Raw genomic sequence first — 23233 nt, forward strand, 5'->3', positions numbered from 1 at the left:
ACCCGGGCCCAAACAGTTGAACACTATGATGGCTATTGAATCACTGGAAAGTGTGGATGGTGGATTGGAATGCTGTTGTCACAGTGGTTATGATGAGAAATGGGGGACACGTCACAGATAATTGCAGTGCAAACAATTTATGGCTCACCTTTAAGGCTCGCAAGATAGGGCAAGCTCAAACTGAAATGGAACGATGATGTCTGACCACCAGAGAACATAATCCCCTGCATCACCACGGTAAACGTACACTATTTTATGAATTGATTAACCAGCATACAGTACATGGGCTAAAGCAGAAATACAACTAAAACTCTAATGGACAAATGCTCAAAGTGAACTCAAGGTGAACTCAAGGACCATATGGGTCCTTGAGGGGGTACCAGGAGTGGGTCCACACAGCTACATGACTGATAGGCACCAAATGATCGCTTACAGGTCTACATGTCATGACCTGTTGATCTGTTGGCACGCACACGCACACACACACACGCACGCACAATATTCTCAGGTAATATATATAGACGAATTCAGAAACGGGTCTCATGGTTGCAGCTTAGGCCTACGTATTTCCTGTAGGCGGACTCGACATAGCTGCGGGGTTTTAACCCTGCAGGCGCATCTCTTCTACTACAGTGAACGGTAGAGTGACTGATGTTAGTCTGCCTGCCCTAAAACGTTACTCTTTTACCTGCTTTTTACTAACACATTACAAAGATGCCCAGAACATCGGGATGAACCTGTGTAGTTTATGGCTGCTCCAACAGTAGTGGCAACATTCCAAAAAAATTTAAAACGGATTGTCAAAATATCCACCGCGGTAGCTGAGACCAGAGCCATTTCCGCAATTACCATTTCGGCAATTTCCGCAATTTCCATTTCCGCAATTTCCATTTCCACCATTTCCGCAATTCCGCAATTACCATTTCCGCAATTTCGCAATTTCCGCAATTACCATTTCCGCAATTTCCATTTCCACCATTTCTGCAATTCCGCAATTTCCGCAATTTCCATTTCCGCAATTTCTGCAATTAACATTTCCGCAATTTCCGCAATTACCATTTCCGCAATTTCCACAATTCGCAATTTAGTCGCAAATTGCGAATACATTTATTTTGTAGTTATAAAGGATTTATTTAATAGGAACGAAAAACAATACTGAATCAAGCAACTTAAAAACTGGAGTCTGGAGTGGGGCTGAGTAGGTGTTAAAATGACCCCAAATGTGTTTTGAAATGTCCCTTTAATTTAACAAAAATATCACTTACTGTATACCTTAAATCACATACTGCACAGTACACACGTCTAACCAATTCAGTAAGTTGGGACAGAGCATGGTCGACTATTGAAATCATTTAATGTTTAAAACATATACAAGTTACTTCACTGGGTCATCACAATTCAACAAGATTTGTTTTTTTTTCCCCTCATATTTGTAACACCCTCAGAAATACATTCACATGGCTGCACACGGACAAGTTCTGCCATTTGCTTTTCTCTCGGGGCGTCACCCCCTATATGACTGAGAAGCCATTGTTGGCATTTAAAAATAAAATAAAAACTGGACTGGCATCTTAGGTGGGAATTTGGAAATAAGCCTATCATTGACATTGTGACTTATTATTAGAGTTGAATCTGTATAATTATTCTTTTGCTGTCAAAATAGTTATATTTTTACATGACTAGGGTCCCTATGCAGTTGTCTCTAAATAAAACCTGACTATAATCTCAGCGATATATACATTATTTACAGTGGAATGTTGAACTCTGGAGTGAATGCACGGAATACAAAAAAGTAGATTAGGATGGAATGAATGTACAGTCAGTTATTATAAAATATAAACTCATAGATCACCCTGACGACATGGACACAACGTTTTACATCCACTGGTAAACAGAATGGAGACCAAAAACTCGGGGAGGGGCGGGGGGATGCCAGATATTTTGAGCTATGACGCCGGTTCTCAATATTGGGTTGTGGGACCAAATGGACCATTACAGGTCTGTATCTCTGAGAGTGTATAAATGGAACCAAATGGAAGCATTTGCACGCTCTCAGAGTAAAATGAACAATGTTTTTTACAATGTAGATTGGTCCCAAAAAGGATCAAATGTGGGTCAGTGGCCTAATGCATGGGGGGGGGGGGACGATGACGACGACATGATATCCTAAAGGTTTCTAGAGAATGACTGATCTAGGAGGTGTTTGGGGAAACAATAATGGCAGTGGTTTCATAAACGACACAGAGAATCTAACGTTAAGATTTTCTCCCAAATGAAGCCAATAACATCAACGTTGTGCTAGGAGCGAGGCTGGCCTCGCTGCCAAAAAGATACATTTACCATATAAATTACATATCCAGTCATTTGATTAATCAGACTTCATTGTGCTTTACAAAAGTCAGTGATTTGTAACCAAATTTTGTTCGTTGCCACTGATCTAATTTGGCATTCGGTTCCTTTTTAACTGTTAAGCTATCAATCACCATTTCTCTACACAATTATTTAGAATAACAAGCTGATTGCAACGATTGAAGAGATTGATCGACACATTGGAAAAATGTGAACCTTGATGAAATAACGCTACCACCTACAGCTACACCATCTGAATCCATTGTAGCTAAACAATATCCATTGATTGAATCTAATAAAAGACAGTTAAGTATCGTATTCTGACATGAATGATTCGGATGACAGAGCAGCATTATTTCTCTTTTTTACACGTCTCTTGGGTTTAGATAGGCACTGAATGCTAGAAATGAAAAACAAAAAAATAAAAATAAAGTTTCACATACTGAAGGCCTGTCTCTCCAGGGATGTACATGTCACACTGACTTGAAAGGTTAAGACCACATTATCTGAGCTAAGCAGACAAACAACAATCTAAACATACTACACAACCCCTAAAAACCACTCAAACCCTGTACTTACAGTAAGTTTGACCGGAGTTCCCCCAGGGCTCTATAATAGATATTCTAGCGCTTCCCTCAACAACAAATCATTTTCGCTGAAAATAGCCAAACTACAAGCCCACAACGTGTCGTGTGTGACATGCTGTTATCTCATACATCGGCTATTTTGATGAATGTTCGCCCCCAGAGTAGGAACGATAGGGTTCAAGTGGTTAATTTATAGTCACCCTTGTCACTTACTGCCACTTGACATTGATTTATATCTGGTTGCAGCTAGGATGAGTACTGTAGATGGTGCTATTTCTGGTGCGACACTGACACGCAATTTCCAAGTACAAATCAAGACTTTGCCATCAGCTTCTGAAACAACTTCCTCTTATATGAGCCAGCTATGCCATTCCCACATTATTTACTTTTTGACATGAAAAGTAAGAAGGAAAAAAAAAATGAAAAGACAATTATAATTGCCACGTCATCATAGTTCTTTTGAGGTGTATAATATCACATAATTTTGAGGTTACAGTCTACAGTCGACATGCCCATCGGATGACTTAATGATAACCAGTGGTTCTCAACCTTTTCAGACCGTGATTCCCCAAAACAATCATATTTGAACCGGGGAGCGGCTACCCTGATGGCATGTAGGAGTTGAGGCATTCGATTTAGACGCCTCAACAGAAAAATACTATAATGGCAGATATACAAGCTCCAGGCGCGGCATTGTGAGAATGTAAATCTATTTTCAAAAATGTTGCCTCTTTCTTATATTATTTGACAATTTGGTAAAAGTTTGACCAGCTTTTATAATATAGTTTGTTGATTACGTTTAATGCTGTAATCTGGGACACCCCCCCCCAAATCATGTGGTTACCTCCCCTGGGGCTCCTGACTCACAGGTTGAGAACTACTGCAATAGACAAGCATGGCGGAGCCCTCCCATCTGCAGATGTCATCTCTGCATTATTTTTTTTCTTCTCGTTTGGGTAACTGCCCGTAAGCACACAAAAATCAAAAGTAGGTTTTCCCCCGTCACAATCAAAACACAGCCAGCGTGGCATCTGTTGAGCTCCGAAATGGGGGGTAAACAGATGCACTTGCTCCATACAGAAAGAAATATACTTTCCACGCAAAACCATGCATAAAAATAAGGCTTAATACAGTATTTATATTGTTCAGAACCAGTCCGATGTCATTTGAAATCCTCCGATTTTTCCTTTGCTTCTATTTTATCCCACGATTGTTTTACATTTAACTTGTTACTGTAAGCGATGCATTTTTTTGTTTTCCATATATTCTTTTTTTCAGCAATTTTCTGCTGGACCTCAGCACTGAGGAGAGAAGTAAGTCCACAATCCACAAGGTCATTCATTGGCTGCTGTGATTTCATACATCCAGGTTTCGATAAATGCCTTCTGACGATGTTATCGCGTACCCACTGGTTGATAACCACTGCCAACGTTTATGGCAAAGACTCCTGTTTATTCCCGTTTAAAATCCACAAGGAGCAGTTGAAATTATATCAGTTAAGCCATTACAAAACAAAAAAAACAGAGGAAAGCAGCAGGTGACTTATTGTATTTCATGATAGTCACGGCTAAAATTGGTCAAGTTCCCTTTAGACGAAGAGTTCACTCTGCTGCGCAGACACAAATGTACGAAGCATCACTTGACATTCCCCTCCTCTCCTGGTGGTGTATGGAGTACCTTATAGGGTCAATTCCTATCATACAAGGTCACATAACGAAACACTACTTCAGAACCCTCCACCACCACCACCACCACCAAGTCACTTTTGTCTGACGCCGACTTGCTTTACAAGTGGGTGGGGGGGTAGAGTAAAACATCTGGACAGTAACAGCTGGACACAAAAATAGACATCTCATTACAGTGGTCAAATTTTTAGCTCAATTACACAGGTACACCTTTTCAAGTCAAGCGACAAACGTGACATTTCAGAGCATCATTAAGTGCGATTTATACTTTGTTGTATAGAATAAATCAGCCATTGTTGTGTGTGAGTGTGCATGTGAGTGTGTACAATGTTGTAAGGGCATGCCAAATTTATTTCCAGTTAAAATAACAATGTATCCATGAAACTCATTGCAGGCATCGATAAACACTAAGCATGTTTCTGGAAAACAGCTATATTACTAATGCTGCAAATGTACAAAATCATTCATCATTTTTGTTTGTACTGCTAAGCCCACCAATGAAAAGTGGAGAACCATAAATGGTAGGAGATGATGATGATGATGTGTCTATGGAAAACATCATATTTAATTCCTCCCCCTCTGAAACAATAGACCACATATTTATGAACACTTAATGAGTCCCTCGGCAATTAAGACATTTCATTCTCTCAATTATCAGCTCACCTTGAAATCATACAAAAAGGCCATAATATATATATATTAAAAAAAACAACATCAAAAAGGCAATGGTAAAACTAAAACAAAAAAACAAAAAAGAAATCGTACATCCAGTGTAGGACTTTAAAACAAATGTGCACGGCAATACCTCATCCCGCAGTCCTTTTTTTCTCTTTTTTTCTGTATACACTAAATACATTTATAACATGAAAAAAATATATATATTTACACAAAAAATAAAATAAAAGAATAATACACCAATATTTAAATTGACAAAACCACCTCTCTGGCGTGAGCCAATGGCGACTGGCCAATTGCAAGTCCAATCACATATCCTTTTTCCTGTATCGTTCACATTCCTGTGAAAGGAATCTCAGTTTTATCTCACTAATAGTTGACACGTCGATGGTGCTTGTACGTTAAAGTGACGCATCATCCTCTGATGCTGTGATGTGTGGGGTGGGGGTGTCAAGGGAAGTGTTGGGGATGGGTGACCGACAGGTAGGGCTGGGCGTTATGGGCAGATTCAAATATCACAAACATTTTGACCAAGTATCTCTCTATATCAATATTGTTACGATAATATCGTATTTGTGACGATATATACGAGTTTTCTTTTCTTTATTTTTTTAAATAGCTAAAATAGATGATCTACAAGTTGTAGATCTGCTGTTTCAGTGATTAAGTGCTTAAGTGCTTAAGCATAAGCGATTGAAACCAGGAAAAAGACAACACTTATATTATGATAGAAGTAATCACGATACAATATCCAAAATCCTAGATCATATCTAGTCTCATATCACAGTATCGATAGAATATCGATATATTGCCCAGCCCTAGATGGCACTGTGGGAGGGATGCAAACAGACAGTAAGGATGTGGGACAGTGGTGGGGTGGGGGTGGGTGGTGCCGGGTGGTAGCAGGTGCCGGTCGTCGGTAGGGAACAGAGCTCTCGGTTTTGGCCATTCGCTGCACACGCCGCCGGGCTACACGTACCACTCTTTCTTAGAAATAACGGAGCCGTCGGTCTGAGAGATCATGTCGTCGGCGATCTCGGGCTCAGGGTCGTACTGGAAGGCGAGCGTCCGCTCGTCGTACTCCCGGCTCTCGCCCTCGTCCACGGTGAAATAGGGCCGCTTCAGGTCCTCGGCGTCGCCGTCGAAGTCGCGCTCGCTGGCCTCGAAGGCGCCGGGCCCTCCGCCGCCGATCTGAGCCGGCTTCTTCTCGTCGTCGGAGTCGTCCGGGTACTGCAGGTTCTTGGGCATGGGCGGGTGGGCCGGCAGGCCACCCGCCTTGCTGTAGCCGTTGCCAAACACGTGCTTCTTGGTACTGTAGTCGCCCTTGAAGGTGCGCTGGCGGCGCCGCAGGAACACGAAAAGGAGGATGGCGGCGATCGCCAGCAGGACCACGCCCCCCACGGCGCCCCCGATGGCGGCGCCCGGGTTGTGCTGCTCCTGCGGGATCTCGTGGCCCCCGGGTGACAGGTTGTTAGGGAATTCTGGGTAAGGAAAAGACAAGATGGAAGGGAGTGTGTCAGTGCTCTGGGGAAGGTAGGAGGTGCAAGTGCTCTTGACGGGGGACGGGGGACGAGGGGGGGACGGACGAGACGAGACGATGAGGGAACGAGACAAGGGAAGGAACATGCAAAGGGGACAACAAGGAAGGACCCACCAACCCCCACGCCCACCCCACGACGGTTGCCCCCGAATCCAGCATTTAATCCACAGCATTGAGCGTCAGTAGAACCACATGCCTTTTCAGAGAAGTAAAGAATGAAATAAACAAAGCCAGAAATAGAAATAGAACATGTTGTCTAAAAAGAGTATGAAAAGCCGCATGAACATGCATCCTGATATCCATCGACGGGAAAGCAAAAACAGCAATATAGAAGAACGCAAACAAACTGCAATGCAATGCAGCGTCCACACAGCCTCTTCAGTATCATTGTGTGTACAGTACATAATTATACAGCGTTGTATTAGTAGAGCAGAGCATGGGCATAGTGTGAGATTCAATCATGTTTACAGTGGATGCAGTTGACATCAAAACAGCAGAGATGCAGCCAGAGATGATTATCAGCAGGCCAGGCAGGCAGACACACGAAATACCCTGATGGCTATGCAACGCAAACCAGAGTTGTATGCTGTATACGGCAAGCATAGTGAGTCACTCACTCACTGACACACTCACACTCACACACACACACACACACACACACACACACACACACACACACACACACACACACACACACACACACACACACACACACACACACACACACACACACACACACACACACACACACACACCAAGTACAGTACGACAAGTATAATACAACGACAAAGGAGGATGACGAGCTACACTCTGGAGCAGACGGAATGACTGGAATGATTCAAACTAGTGATTCTCAAACCTTCTTTCATTTCACGGACCCCCAGTTTGGTATGCATGTTAGGCCACGGACCCCCATTAACTCAGACCCAGCTACAGACCCATAAGGCTCCATTTGGTTCCCAACTATCATCATTTAGTTGAGGACATGACCCCTACAAGCCGGACCCACACTTTGAGAACCACTGATTCAAACACCACTGCAGCAGTAGTGCCGTCTAAAAAGCAAACCATGTAGGCCTACAGTACGTCTACTCTAAACGGTCTCCTCAAGCCCTCACAGAGCACTTTAAAAAAACAACAACAACAAACAATGATCACGCTTCTGTACAAACCAGACACTTATAGAAAAAGACATGTTTCCCCCTTAATACCCGTCTATTCTAAAGTTGTGTTAGCTGTTTCGAAAGCAGATGCGAGAGACACGGATGCCATTATCTTTCTGAGAGGTGATCAAAGCCCTCACAGCACTGAGGAAGATGTGCTTGTCAGAACCCGTACAGCACAACGGGTTGAGCCTTCAGTGACGGGCACTGAGGGTTCAACGTGGAAACAAAAGGCATCGCAGTGTGTGTACTGTGAAGGAGATGACGGGGAGAGTTGAGGGGAGGAACGGCAAATCAAAGTCATCATCAGTGATGGAAGAAGTTACTTTTTAAGTAAAAAGTAGCAATACCACAATGTGCAGGTTCATGTCTGGTCTCCTGTTTACATGTTGTATAATTATAATTGAGCAGTTGAGACGAATACCAGTCCATAATTTATTCTGACCCCTCCCTGAAAAGGCCTATGTGTCCTGACCCCTAATCCATTGTTTATACATTATGGATAATTACTATGGACTGTTAGTCGTCTCAACTGCTCAATTATGTAATCTGCCATGTATGAAGCTTGGGTGTTTTTAGTTGGATATTCATTTGATCATCATTTTAGAACTGTCATGTTGGTTCATTGACATCATTATGTAAAATGAAAGTAAAAGTGTCCTGTAAGTCCATATGGGCTGGGCTTCCTTGGAAGCATGACATTTAATGTGTTCCCTCCCATTACTATAGAGATGTCATCCGCTGCATGACCTGGCCATTTTCCAGCCAGGTTCGCAGCCGTGTTCTAGCGATAGAACCTCTGATAATAATAATAATAATAATAATGCAATAATGCAAAATGAGCTCACAACATCGTACTTTACCTACATAATCGAGTAAAGTGCTGAATTACCCCACAATTGTACTTAAACATAGTACTTGAGTAAATGTACTTATTTCTTTAGTAATTTCTTTAGGACTACACATGGTAAATCAAAGTTTTTTCCACACCCCCAGGCAAATAAACAGTGTTGATCCACTGACACAAATGTACGCAACAAGGCAACAATCTCTCAGGCAGCTTCCTGTGCATATCAGTGTCACGGTAGTCTCGCGTTGCCAGACTGTTGTCTCACGCAATTTCTAAATCTGTCTGGAGCAACGGAAGAGCTATCATGAGTAAAATATAAAGTGGAAGGGGAGCCTAATATAAATAGAAATCATCTAAGCATATTAATAGCTTACTGCTTAGCAGAACAATCTGAAATTTAAATGAAAGCATACAGTACAAGCCTTACTCTTAGCCTCTACCCACTGGCGGTGACAATCAATACAAAGGCATTATCCTATCTGCTGTGCATAGTACAAACCAAATCCCCTCCTCTTTTTTAATCAGACATTCAACATAAGGAATTCTAGTTAGAACTTGTTCACTTAAAAAAAAAATATATATATATATATATATATATATATATATTCAAATTCATCAGTCAACGTGGTGAGTTAAATCTGTGGGTCTAAATACAATAACATTCCTGCCTTAATACTACATCATTATAGAAAATTATGAACCCATCCATTCCGGCCAACAAATTCAAAAAACCTCCACACACAATCCAGAGCTGCCACATAAGCTGGGTCCAAAACCACAGAGCTTCTGAATAAATGACCACTGGCTTGACAGTCTGTCATATTGTGGACACACGGTTCTTTATTGATGTTGTATTCTTCCCCCCGTTGGTGACATCCTGTCTATTGACTGCCTTATAATACACTTAATGATGACGTACCAATACATTGTTCAGTGTTTATAATACACTTAATGATGACGTACCAATACATTGTTCAGTGTTGATCCACTGACACAAATAATAATAATAATAATAATAATAATATAATCACAACTTCAACTTTCACTAGGCTACTTCATGAATCACAAGGCATGAGCGACAGTCATGTTTCAGGGCTGTGTGTGTGTGTGTGTGTGTGTGTGTGTGTGTGTGTGTGTGTGTGTGAGTGAGAAACGCGGCTCGTTAAAATAATGCGGTCGCGATGCGTTGGGAACGGATTATTCTTATGTGAACGTGTTGTTTATTATTATAAAATAATAAAAACCATCTGATCAACAACGGAATGGAAATAAGAGCCATGTGTGGCTGCTGTGTCACACCAAAAGTGGTGACCTATTGAATCCTGTACATTATAATCATTATGCAATCACCACAGACTGCAAAGCATAATGGGTCACTGATGTCCGTGTAACACTGGGGCAGGACGGTGGAATAGTATGAGAGTGGCGACACTATATCTTTGACTCCGATTGTAACAATGGAATGCGGAAGTGCTCATTCTATCTCAATGGGATAGTTCCAATGTTTGGAACTATAGGTCATAGGCACCCGCTTTGCAGAGAGATCAAAGCGTGTCGACACCCTCTTACTATTCCACTGTGCTCGCAGACTGTCGACTTCTCTGTGACACAGAGAAAGAGGCTCAGAGAGCTCACTCATTCAGGAAACAGCACATGATGTGTCAGATGGATTATTTTAACTGAATATGTAACTAGTAACGGCATTGTATTTGGAAAAGGTAACTAGGTAACAGATTACTGAGAGAGAGAGAGAGAGAGAGAGAGCAAAATATACTGCTGAAAGAGCACTAGCACTATGCGCCAACTTGATACTATACGAGTATTTAGACACATCCAAGATGGTGGCGGTAGGCGAGCACATTTAAACGTAGACGCATCTTCCGGCTCTGGGGCGCGTGTCAGAATTGAAAGCACAATTTTCCCGAGATTCCTTGCAAAGCATTTGCCTTCAATGGGTGTGTGACATAAAAAGACGCGCTGTGATTGGCCAGTAGTCACTTGAGTGACAGCGAGAGACATGGAGGAATCACATGAGTGACATCACCTGGGCAGCGACGCAGCGTGCCTTCAGCACTTCTAATTAAGAAAGTTGCGGAGACCTGTTGCTTTGTGTTCACTCTTTAATGTTTCCTGTTAGTAATCCCCCCTGGCTCTGATGTTGTATTGATGTATTAATAACTTTGTTGTTTGTGTTTGTTTGTTTGTTTGTCTTGTTTTGTATTGTAATGTATTGTCATGACTTCGGCACTGCACTTCCGCTTGACTTCCTGCCTTCATTGGAGACACGTTGCTTCAATGAACCATCTACATAGGCATCTATATCTTTTAATATCTATGGGCGAGCAGCCTACCAGTGACGTCAGCCCGTTTCTCCCTATTCTAACAGTAAATAAATGTGAAATGAGAAAGCATCTGAGCGAGTCGTCATAACTTAACAATCATTTATCTCCGAAACAAAACCAGCTGTTCGACGAATATCGTATGTTCCCTTGTCCGAAGTTTTCTTTGCACGCGTGTGCGCGCGCGACCACGCGTCCCTTACAGGCAAATCCAGTCAGCACAGGACAGCGCAACTAATGCTTTGTTTGATACCACATTAGCAGCATTTATGCTATCATCATCAGCCAAGACAAAAGAGAGACAAATCTCATTTTACAAGCCAGCAAATGATTTTCAAATTATTGCGCTTTACTGTCGAATCAAAGTCATTATATTCAATTAGAACGCCCGCCTCTTTAGTGAGAATGATAAATCTTACAGGCAGAGTGGGACGCGAACACTTCCTCTTGCCTGGAGGGATGGGGATTGGGGGAGCTGCAGCCTTCCTCTTCCTTAATTAGCATGGCACTTTATCAATCCCAGAGTAGTGAGACCTCCCTACCATAGTCACCCCCCCTCCACCCTCCCACCCTCCCACACACACACACACACACACACACAAACACAGACACACACACACACACACACACACTCCCGCTTCTGTACGGTAAAAATAAAATCCACTCCTCAGCACTGACGAGCAGTAAAAGTGGGCTCTTCGATTTCTAAAGCAGCACCCGGGCACAGTCTCAAATATCAGCTCAGGTTTTTAATCTTGCCTTCTAATGGGATTATTCTGACACAGGCCTTCATTACACACATGAATGAGAGAGCCAGGCCCAGGTCAGCTCTTCCCTGCGAACACATCCACCCACCCAGCCCAAAGACGGGTGAAAACGGAGAGGATTGGTGGTGTGTCGAGAAAGAGAGAGAGAGAAATGGAGTGGAAGAGAAAACAGTCTCCCGTAATCCTCTCCTCTTCCCTTCACCGACTCTCCCTCTCTGACTGACTCTGGACTCTCAAAGCTCCCCCAGTCTTTAATTGGCTAGCTTTATGTTCGCTTTGATTTGGGAGTCTTTGCCAGGAATGCCTACACTGATGTGACACCCCGCTGAGAGGTGAAAACAGCAAACTGAAATGCAGGGGACTGTTGAAGCTACTGGGCGGCGGTGAGAAGTCAGCCTTCAAAGGAGGCACGGAATGCTCCGTTGTTTTATGTGGGATCGAGTGACGACACCTTTGGACACCACTAGAGCGGGGGTCACCCATCACATTCTCTGATACAAAACACATGTAATGAATGTTCAGGAAAATGTTCCGACACCTAATAATTCAACATGGTGACGGAAAAGTGTTCCGAGACATTTATCTTCGTTAAAGTCAGTTCCGTATCTGTGGAATTTTACCATTTTGTCCTAATGTCCTTATATAAAAAGAACAATAATAACAATAAATAAACAACTACCGGTATATGTCGCAATTTAGTTACATACTGTTGCTATTATATCAAGCAGCCAGATGAATACAAATTAATATGTGTATTTTTTAAATATATACAAAGTTCCAAACTGTTATGTAATTGTTAGTGTCTTGTTTACAACAATTGTTATTTAGGCTAACAAGTCTATTTCCCTACGAGGAGCTACTATTGATCACATAGACATCCGTGAAGACACAAACATAACAAAGGCATTCATGCGTTGATTTGACTCTGGGTAAGCAAGAACAATATACTCCCAAAACTTGCCAATTCGTAGCTTCTGGAACATAGCGCATGCACAGGGCCTCTGTTTATACAACAACACAGACAGAGACAACACAAGGCCTTAAAGGTTGTGTTGCCGAGAACAATCGATGGCAGAAAAATGGCTACATTTGCCAAAAGCAGTTATGATGCTTTAGTGCAGCCTTGGATTTGAGCGTGCAACAAAACATAATTGTATAAGTAATGGAACACTCTCTTTGTAAATGGTAAGTGTCAGAAAAGGACACCAAGAGAGCCCGGCTTCAAATTGCTGCTCTTCGGAGAAGGTGAAAGCAGTTGGGAACAATACTCAACATTTATTTATGGAACTGTGTCTCTGTGCCAAAAGATGATAACACATGTGTGACATGTGTCTGGTCTGCAGTTTGTTGTATCATATGTAATACATACGCCCTTTGTACGCGTGGATTGGGATCCCTAAAATATCTCATCGGCACATGCCTTAATTATTATTATTTTGATCCTGCAAGGTCTCGTCCTAAAAAGCAATGTATAAAATCCCCTTGAAAAATTTGCGGAGATAGCACAATATAAAAACATTTCACTGGATCTAAGGGGCGCGACCCCAGAGCTAAGTGTACCATATGGATGCACTGTGGATGTTCTAGTGGCTGCATGGGCGATATGACTTTAAATTAATATCAGGATTATTTCAACCTTTTGCGTTGGTTACAATTAATGGACAATTCTATAATAACAATAATAATAATAATAATCGTTCATTAATCGGAAAAAAATGACGATCTACAAGCTCACACTGCATTGAGTGTAAATTGGCTATTTTTGTTATAATTGTACACAACCATCGTATGACAAATTATAATACAGGGTTAAGTGATTAATCAGACTAATCGATTTAGTTGATTCTGATCTTAACTATCCGACTCCATCCATCCATCCATCAATATATATATATATATATATATATAACTAGATTAAGTCGGTTATTGGTGATATCGCTTTCAATATAAGTGTATATATTTTTTGGTTAATTGCCCAGCCCTAGGATGTTCCTATGTGGATATAAATCAGCCTTGCTACACGTTAATCCCATTAGAGAAACACTAATACTAAAGCGCATCTGAAGCACGTGCAGTGCGTAGGGGTTTGCCAGTACAGAGGGAGGGAGGTGGTGCACCATACTCATACTGTACACAGCAACACCTGCCAAGAGATAGATACAAAATTAAAAAGGGCTCCACTACAAAAACTCTGATACTGTTCCAGGCAACAAAAGGAAGCATCTAATTTATTAACAAGCCTCAGGAGGTATGGAGATAGTGGCGTAACCTTGAGTACCCAAACAGTCCAAAATGTACTACTGAGATTGATAGGTGCAAAGATGAAGGTGCATATATGAACAGCGATAATTCAATCCGAGAGTCATGATGGATTTCTGCGTGTAATGTATCACGCAAGGTGCCACAAGGAATCTAAACCCCATGCTCTTTTTTGGTGTTTCATTAATCAATTCCTATTTTGAGGCGCTCACGCCTGACGAGATTGAACGTGCGATTTACAGCGTCTGAACGCGTTTGTAATAACACCACGTTGTTTCCCTGTTCCCGGCTTCATGCCGCACGAGCAATTCTGTGTGTTTACCGCGCACAAGTCGTCAAGGAATACAGAGGGAAGCATCACATCACTCCTAAGAAATTTCCCATGACAATGAAATGTCACGCGCCAGATTCATATCTCTGAGCGAGCGGTGTGCCGCTGTCAGAGAAGGTTCAAAGCTAGCATAGGAGAGTCTGGGAGAGGGGAGAGAGGGGGCGCTTTAAAGAGAGAGAAACAGTTTGGTACGCTGAACCTGCAGGCAGTGCTCCTGGGTGTGCTACAGTCCTGTCTGCACACGCATAGGAGAAGGCAGACAGGGTACAAAACATTCCTGAGCTCTTGGCGCAATCCCTTGAACAAGCTGTTGTTGTGACAGACGCTAGGCGGAGAGAAAAAAGGAGTGAAGATTTTCAAAGAAACGCACAGGGTGGGGTTGTTGCAAAACAGTCTCAATGCGAAGGAACAAGTAGCAAAAGAAAAAAGAAAACGGGAAACCATGAGAAGAGGCCGGAGGGATCGATCTCGGATGAGGACAGAGATAAATAAATAACAGACGATAAGAGCGATCGTGTCAGACAAAATAATTGACAAGCCTGAGAACGAGGGCAGGGTGCATTGGGGGGTAACACATTAATTCAGCGTTTCGAAAAGATCTGATTGCTGCTCTCGACTGCAGTTTGCCAGTCCTTGTGCAGTGATGGAGGCGTAATGCTGTCACAGAAAATAAATGCTCCTCAGTGACAAGATGCTGCTTGAGGACAGTTGTGGAAGAAATACTGATTCTTTACTGAACTAAAATGTCACAATTTTCAAATAAAATAGTAAAACACCTTGGATTCAGCATGAGATATAGGGCATTATAGCCTATTATGTTTTGTATGAATAGTCCAGATCTGCAATGTTTACTAGTAACTGAATCTGTCGAATAATTATAATGGAATAAAAAGTCATCATTGGCCTGAAATGTACAGTATATTGTATAAAGAATGGAACCACTAGTACCTCAACATTGCACTTAAGTACTTGAGTAAATGCACTTAGTTACTTTCCACCACTGAGGACAGGATGCTGCAGGAGGAGAATAAAGCTCCTTTCCTGTAGCTCTGAGAGGTTTCTGCCAAATATATGTACCACTGTAAATGTCATGCATGCCAATTCATATTCCAAACAGCAACAGGAACAAAATACTATGGGAGATACAGGGACGTATGCAGATAGCAGTGTTGAATATTTTAGTGGCATCAAATACTCGGTGAGATCAACATTGGCGTGGCATGGTGAGACGTGACGCGTCGGGGTGTGTGGTAAGGCGTGCCGTGGCAAATGGTGCATAGTACCTTATCCAAAGAGCTGTACAATGTGCATTAATTTCACCCATTCACATGCGGACGGCAGAGGCAGCCATGCAATAGCACCATGGTGCCAGCTCATTGGGAGCAGTTAGGGGTTCAGTGTCTTCCTCATATAGGACACATGGAGGAGCCGGGGATCGAACCGGGAACCTTTCGATTCCCAAGCGGCCACTCCACCTCCGTAATCCCTAACTACTGGCCAAAGTGCCGTCGGCATGCGACGATGACTCCTGCGGTCATAGCAGCGTGAGACGTTGCCGGTCAGTTGATTTTCTCTTTTGCAATACTCAAAGAGTAAATGTTGAATATTTACATAAGCCAGCTCGCCCTCTGTGAGACCCACTTTCTCTTCAAATATCAATTACGGTGTTAATGCGTTGATGTCGACGTTTTGTGACGCGCGTGATGTGCAGCTAAATGCGGCTCGCTCTGCAGGCATGTGGGTTATGAGGTCAGCAGATGCACAGCTCATTGTACGCACGGCCAAGCCCTCGTTTTCAGTTCATCCATGCAGCCAGGAGAGGAAAGGGCAGGGCTAGCACTATTTACCAGCGGCAGACCGCTCCACTGTCCTTCTCTCTTGTTATTATTTTGGGGCAGAGAGAGATAGAGTGGATGTGTGTGTGTGTGTGTGTGAGTGAGAGAGAGAGAGAGAGAGATAAAGAGAGAGAGAGTGTGAGAGAGAAAGTGTGATTCACCACATCAGCAGCAGCTCTGGAGCCAGTGGTCAGACCCTGGGACTGCATCTGACCTACTTCACCAGGCTCTCGGGGAAGAGAGAGAGAGAGAGAGAGAGAGAGAGAGAGAGAGAGAGAGAGAGAGAGAGAGCGGTGGCTGTATGGAGGAGGATAGGACTGGACAGGGATGCTAAGCAGGGTGGAAGGAAGGGGCCTCAAACGACCCACCCCCTCCTCTCCCTCCCCTTCATCTAGATCTCCACAGCATCACTCTCCTCTGCATCTCTCTCCTGAGAGATAAGAGAGAGTGCAAAAAATAAGAAAAAAAAATATCTATATGAGAGAGAGAGAGAGAGAGAGAGAGAGAGAGAGAGAGAGAGAGAGAGAGAGAGAGAGAGAAAGGGGGGGTGAAAAAAAGCAGCAAGCGTTGCAGAAACAAATGCGTAGATAAATAAATCACAGTGATGTGGCGTATACTGTAGTAGGGAACGCCACGCTCTCACATGCTGCACCTTGGTGACTGGGGAGACATTTTCCATTCCAGCTTCCTCCTCTTCCCCCTCCCCTCAACAACCCTGCACCCTGAATAATAATACTATAAAAAAAGACCCCCGTACCACGCTACACAGCACCGTGCAAAGCGATGGCGCGGACCCCTTCCTCGTCTTCCCCTTGCATTTCACAACAGAAGGCTTTATGAGCATCCTGTGGTGTGCACGTGTGTGCGTGTGTGCATGTGCAAAGGGAAGAAGCTCATGCTAATGTCTCATTTGGATAATGAGGCGTGGAGGTTGGCAGCGGCAGCTCCTCGGTCGAGAGGCACGGGGGGTGGGCCCGGCGGGGGTGTAGTAGCGCGTGGGTGGGTGTAGGGCGTGTGTGAGGATTTACGGAGGGCTATACTATCACGCTCCATCAGCACGCGTGTCGTGTCACGGACCCAAATCCACTCAAGTAGTGTCGCGTTCCCTACCAACGGATTGAAGTACCATCCCGCCGAGGACCTACAGAGACCTCGGCGCATGTTAGCAGCATTTGAGTGCACTGTTCTAGCCAGCACTGACAGCGTTATGTCACATTTGAGGCTGTAATGATATACAACGCATACACGTGTGGCCTCTAGATGTCTGAATAAAACAAGGTGGGAAGGGGGGGGGGGGGGGGGGGGGAGCAAGCAAGGGATCGCACTGTGTACTAGAGCGTATAGCCAGTGTGACATGTGGGTGTGTGTTTGACAGACGAGGACAAACTCATTTCATTGCTGGGGAGATGGGCGTCCTTTTTGACATCTCCGTCACAAAGTGGCAAGTGCCGGCTCTCAGGGTACATGGCGTAGAAAGCCTCTGTGTCATTCATACTGTATACGTCACAATATGGACATGATGCGCATTTATGCTACAAAGGGAGGCATCCTCTCACCACTCCGTCCACAAAACCAATTCCACTGACTCCCCCCCCCCTCTCCACCACGCAATCTACATTATATAGGCTACTTAAAGACTTATATTCACCCTACACAATAAAAGCTGTTGTGGGTCAGCACACAGCTTATACCGATAGCGTTTCTTTTTTTTCGTCTTTTTTAAGCATTTAGCACAAATGGGATTCTTCGCCAGAGAGTCACCCGATTATGCCCCTCACCGTCTGCCAATCACCGTGTGTGAGAGCACCAGAGAGTTGACCTTAGCCTGCAAAGACATAGAAACATCTACCCGCCACCGTCTCGCTTTTGATTTCTCGGAGTGCAAGCATTTTTCAGGTGGAATCAACTAAATTCCAATATCAGATCCGCTGAAGCATTTTCTTTTCAAGCCACGACGGAGGCCCGTTATTTATTTATATTTTCATTGGGACTGGCACTATGTTTTATTCATCTCATTTTTACCTTGTGCAAGGAGTTTTCCTTTTTTAACTCACAGAAGAGCGAGCTATTGCTTGTTCAGGCGAGCATGAACAGATGTCGGCGGTGGTTCGCCTTTGCTTACAGAAGGATCCATCTTCACGCCTTCTTGCTAAATTGAAGAGAACATAGTCACTCCATCCAGGTTAGACATGGCAGACCCCCCCCCCCCCCCCCCATGCACGCTAACAGGCTACGGAGCTTATTGCTTGGTGCTAGGCCAGTGGAGGAAATGACTAGGTGCAATACTTAGTCAATATTGCAGGTCAAATATTATATATACTTTCTTTTTAAAACCACACTACAATTACAGTTACTTTTTTAGATTTAGATTACTATTGCGGACCCTCCTCTCATATTTTGTGGCAGGGACCTTTGCAGGATCTTTTGCAACTTTTATATTCGCTATTTATTTCACGCAACTACATTTCAAATATAAATATTGTACTTTTGACTGCACTATTTCTAGGAAGGGAAAATGTATGTATTACATGTATTAACAACTTATTCCCCGTTTCAAAATATTGTGAAGCTTTAGATCTGCTATTTTCACTATAGATATTTGATTCTAATTTTAATCTGATCTAATTAAATAACGCAATGCATTGATATTAAAATGTATGTTTGTAGGCCTACTTATCTATGCACTTTGACTGAGCAACTTTGAAATTAAGTTGAGTAATATTTGACCAGGAGAATTTACCCTGAGGTTGAGTACTTTATTTCACCACTGTCCTCATCGTCTAAATTAGAGGAATCATGCAACGTCTTTGAAACATCTCCTCAATTCCCCAGCCTCAATCTTACAAAGGTTAGTTCTGTCGCATGGGGCGAGCGGCTGTCAAATATCAATATCTAATTAAGCGGGAAAAGATTATCAGATGCAATAAAAGAGCGAGACGCAAAATTAACTCCCCATTGAACGCTTGTGTACAAAGACAACGTCCCTCCCCAGCTGCCATGCATGTCACATTTCCTTTTTCCTGCGCCGGGGAGGCGGCTCGCTGGGGCCAAAACAAAATAAAAACCATGCCGGCTTCTTTCTCAGGGGGTGATAATGACATAATTGCAAGGCTGTGTCTTTGACAAAACCATCACTCATCAGGCGTTACGACGGGCTTGGGAAGCAACTTTAGACGGCGCTGCGTGGAGATTCCTTCAGAGTACAAAAGCGCAGTGTGACGACGAGCGGAAAAGCCGATTCGGTTAATGAGAGGAGTCTTGATCTCGGAGGGTTAACCACATCATCAGAGGCCTTTTTACTGTGGGCTGCGGGCCTTTCAGACATGACATAAACAGTTGACTGGTATTCTATTAGGTGGTTAAAAACGCTTGGTAAATGAATTGCCAAAGAATAGCGTTCATTTGAGCGCCATTTAATTGTCACTGATATTTTGGGGGTTTTTGTTTTTAAGATGGCCTCCAATGGCCCTCTGGTAATTAGCTGATTGATTCAGTCTGACAGCATGTCAACTGTACCTCAGGAGATTTCTCAATGGATGGTGGATTAGTGACATGCAGAGGAAAGAGCGGAGCAGACCTGTATGGGTCCGTTTGTACCGTCATCCAGATTGAACTAATTCCCTGTCGCAGTTGCGGTCAGTCCTAGTCCATTCCCTGCCAGGGACATTTTATTTTGAACACATCGAAATTCACCCCGGTGAACCGGAAGCAGTTATCGGCCATTACGGATACTTTCACTTTCATCAGAAGCGTTGATATGGTAACCGCAATGTAATGGCGGATATTATTGTGCTCCTAACATTGACATCCTGTATAATCACCTCAATCTGAGGTTCCATTCCGAGAAAAACGCAGCTAAAGATCACGCTTATAATGAAAGTAGTAGAGTGACGACTGATTAAAACAGGAGAGAGGATTCATTAGATTGTGACAAGTGACACTGTATCTCCATATAACGTGTCCTTGGGAGAAAAAGAAAAAAAGACGGTCTAAGCCCTCCCTGTATGCTGCCGACGATGTGATCGATGCCATCTCCGCAACTACCCCGCCGACTAATTGAAACAAGGTGCTCCGTGCCCCTGTCTGGGGAAGCAGCCAGTCTCCTCCGCCTCCACCCCACCACACCACACCCACCCAAATCCATCCGAGGGGAAACGGAGGGGGCTGGATTAGAATGCAGCAGCTTTAAATGTTCTGTCAGTGATGTTTCCTGGGAGAAAATAGCTTTTCTACGGTACAAACAAGTTGTCAGGGGCATTTTATCTTCCTGAGGCACTGGCAAGTCACTGGCAGGTTATATTGCTCTGTGAATAAAATTAAATAAATAAATAAATAAATAAATAAATAAATAAATAAATAAATAAATAAATAAATAAATAAATAAATAAATAAAGGAAAGGGGGAAAAAGTCATGACAGCTGCGGTGCCACAATTATGCAGATAACACAACTAGCTGGGGCACATTTTGGGTAAATCAATTTACTTTAAAAAGTAATATGCAGCATTGTTCTGGTAAATAGCTTAATAAATTGCCCGTGCTACCCACTCTCGACTGGGATCATTATGGATTGTGAAAAACTAAAAAACTAAAAACTGACGGTTATGCAACGGCGTGATTCATTGATGCCGGCGCAGAGCCGTCTAATTCTCCTCAAAATCCAACCATCTGTAAAATGTCATGATCATTTTTTATTATTATTATCAAGAGACATGGGATAAATGATTATTTTTGTCTCCTGAATCAGGCAAAAGTAGTGTGCAGGTGCTTTGTAGTGTGTGAACTATCGAACAAATGTTCTGCAGTTATATTGGCTTGGCCACCATTTCCCTTTTATGCGGAGAGAACACTTAGCTAGCATTCCTGCTGCTGCAGCCTTGAAAGCCAGCCAGCGCTACTTGTGTTCTTATCAGCCGGGACTCAGCCAGCCAGGCCTGTCTAAAAAGGCTGTCTGGAAGGGAGGCTCACGGACGTCGCTTTGAAGTTAATGAAGCCTCGACGCGGGTCCTTCACCTGTGCTGCAAGGATCGTGGCGCTGAGGCCAATGTCAGGGCAAGCATGAATCACATGAAAAAGAAGAGTGGAGATAAAAAACATATCCCACATTCACCTTCTGGCTGTCTTATACATTCCCCTCAACACCCACGCAAAAAACAAACAAACAAACAAAACTGCTGTTTCTGCCACAAATACAAAGTATGTTTGAGGATGTGAGGCAGCTTTAAACTGTGAAAATAAATAAGCTAAATAAATATCCCTTTTGGCTTTTTCACAGGTGCACGTGGCTTGTGCAGTATAGTTTACCAGTGGCTGTGGTGTACAGAAACAAAGTACATTTGCTTGAGTACTGTAAAATAGGACCACGTCACCACAATTTCTGGTCCTCACTAATGCTCATTATGATAGTAGCATTTCTTAAGTAAGAAGGCTGGGACTCAAACTTACAAAAATATATGTTTTAACCACTTAAGCTCCATTTCAAATACATGTCACATCTGCCCAACAGCAATGGTATTTTAAATACTTTGTCTACACCACTGTTAGCGACCGGTGAGGGATATGTGCTGACAGGAGCGAATGAAGATAGGGGTGGGGTTGTATTTCACAGCATCAGCGGAGCCGGAGGCAGAGGGGATATGGTCGAGGTCGATTGAGAATTCGCGCACATTAGCCTTAAGTTGTGTGATCCGACTGTAAAATATCATCGCTGTCAGGTAGAAACCTCTTATCTCCAGATTCTAACTTTTTGGGGATTGGGACATAAATGATGAGGTTTCCACCCGACAGACGAAATATAATATGCGGGTGCTCTTCTCAGAGGGACAAGGGCATGCCAGTAAACAGGGTGCTTGTTTGTACCTTGTGATGTTGCAGTCTGTCTGGCAGACACTTAACCACTTAAAATCCCATATGGTTGATCGGAGTCCCTCAGGGCTCTGAGGTACTGTACTTTCTGTTTTCTGTTAATGTGGGGAAAGCATTCGCTGACAATAGCCGATCTGCTACTTTCTGCGAAAGCTTTCCGCACAGTAAGGATGCCGGGGTTAAAGTGGTTAAAGCATAGCTTCCGTTTCTACGGCATAAGAAATTAAAATGCACACAAATTTGTCCTCAATTGACGGTTTTTAATTTAGCCTTTCAGCTGATTTTCTCTGATTAATTACTGGATGGAGTCCAGGGGCTGGAGGAAAGAAAAACGAATAGCATTTTTTCCCCCAAAGGAAGAATGCACAAACTCTACAAATAGTGCATTGGCAACATATTTTCCGGCAAAACCATAAACCATATATATTTTTTAACCCTAACCTAGTCCATGACTCTCCCAGACTACAGTACAGACGACTGCAGGTAGTTGTCAAGGTGCAGTCCTGGATCCCAGGGGTCCTTGGTGAGTATTGATACGTTAGCAACCAAAATGAACCCTCACAGGTCTATAACTCTGATAGTGTGCAAACAGAACTGAATAATTCGGTTCCATTTTCACATTCTCAGAGCTATGGGGGTCCGTGGCCTATAATGCATAATAATATCTGGTGGTCCTTGAAATTATAAAGTTTGGGAACCACTGATGTACATGCAGATCATTTTCCAAATGGTCAGACTGTTTTTTGAGGCTGTCTGTGACGGGTTCCAAAATGCAACCGAGCCGCGCTGTGGACAGACCAGGCTCACTTGGCGAGGACTAGTCTGGGCTGGCACCCCTCCCTTTTGTTATTACAGGAATTGGTCAGAAATGCTTCTGAGGGCTTATATGAGACGCTTTGCAAAAATCGAGCGCCCTGAAGAGAAAATGTAGGACATTGTTTTTTCTTCTCCGACTGCCATCCAACAATGCAATAATAGACCAGTTAACCC

At 43.2% G+C, this 23233-nt stretch overlaps 1 protein-coding gene across 1 annotated transcript in view; it reads right to left on the reverse strand.

Annotated features, from left to right (window-relative positions):
• Positions 1-1337: 1337 nt before the first annotated feature.
• LOC308321967 (nectin 1b-like) overlaps positions 1338-23233 on the reverse strand; it is a 117375-nt gene continuing 95479 nt past the window's right edge. The window contains exon 6 of the mRNA XM_080773110.1: positions 1338-6777. Coding sequence (XP_080629236.1) covers positions 6266-6777 — 512 coding nt within the window. The 3' untranslated portion in view covers positions 1338-6265. The remainder of the gene's footprint in view (positions 6778-23233) is intronic.

This window comes from Protomyctophum bolini, assembly GCF_963924005.1.
Source record: "Protomyctophum bolini genome assembly, chromosome: 9".
NCBI classification, from domain to species: domain Eukaryota; kingdom Metazoa; phylum Chordata; class Actinopteri; order Myctophiformes; family Myctophidae; genus Protomyctophum; species Protomyctophum bolini.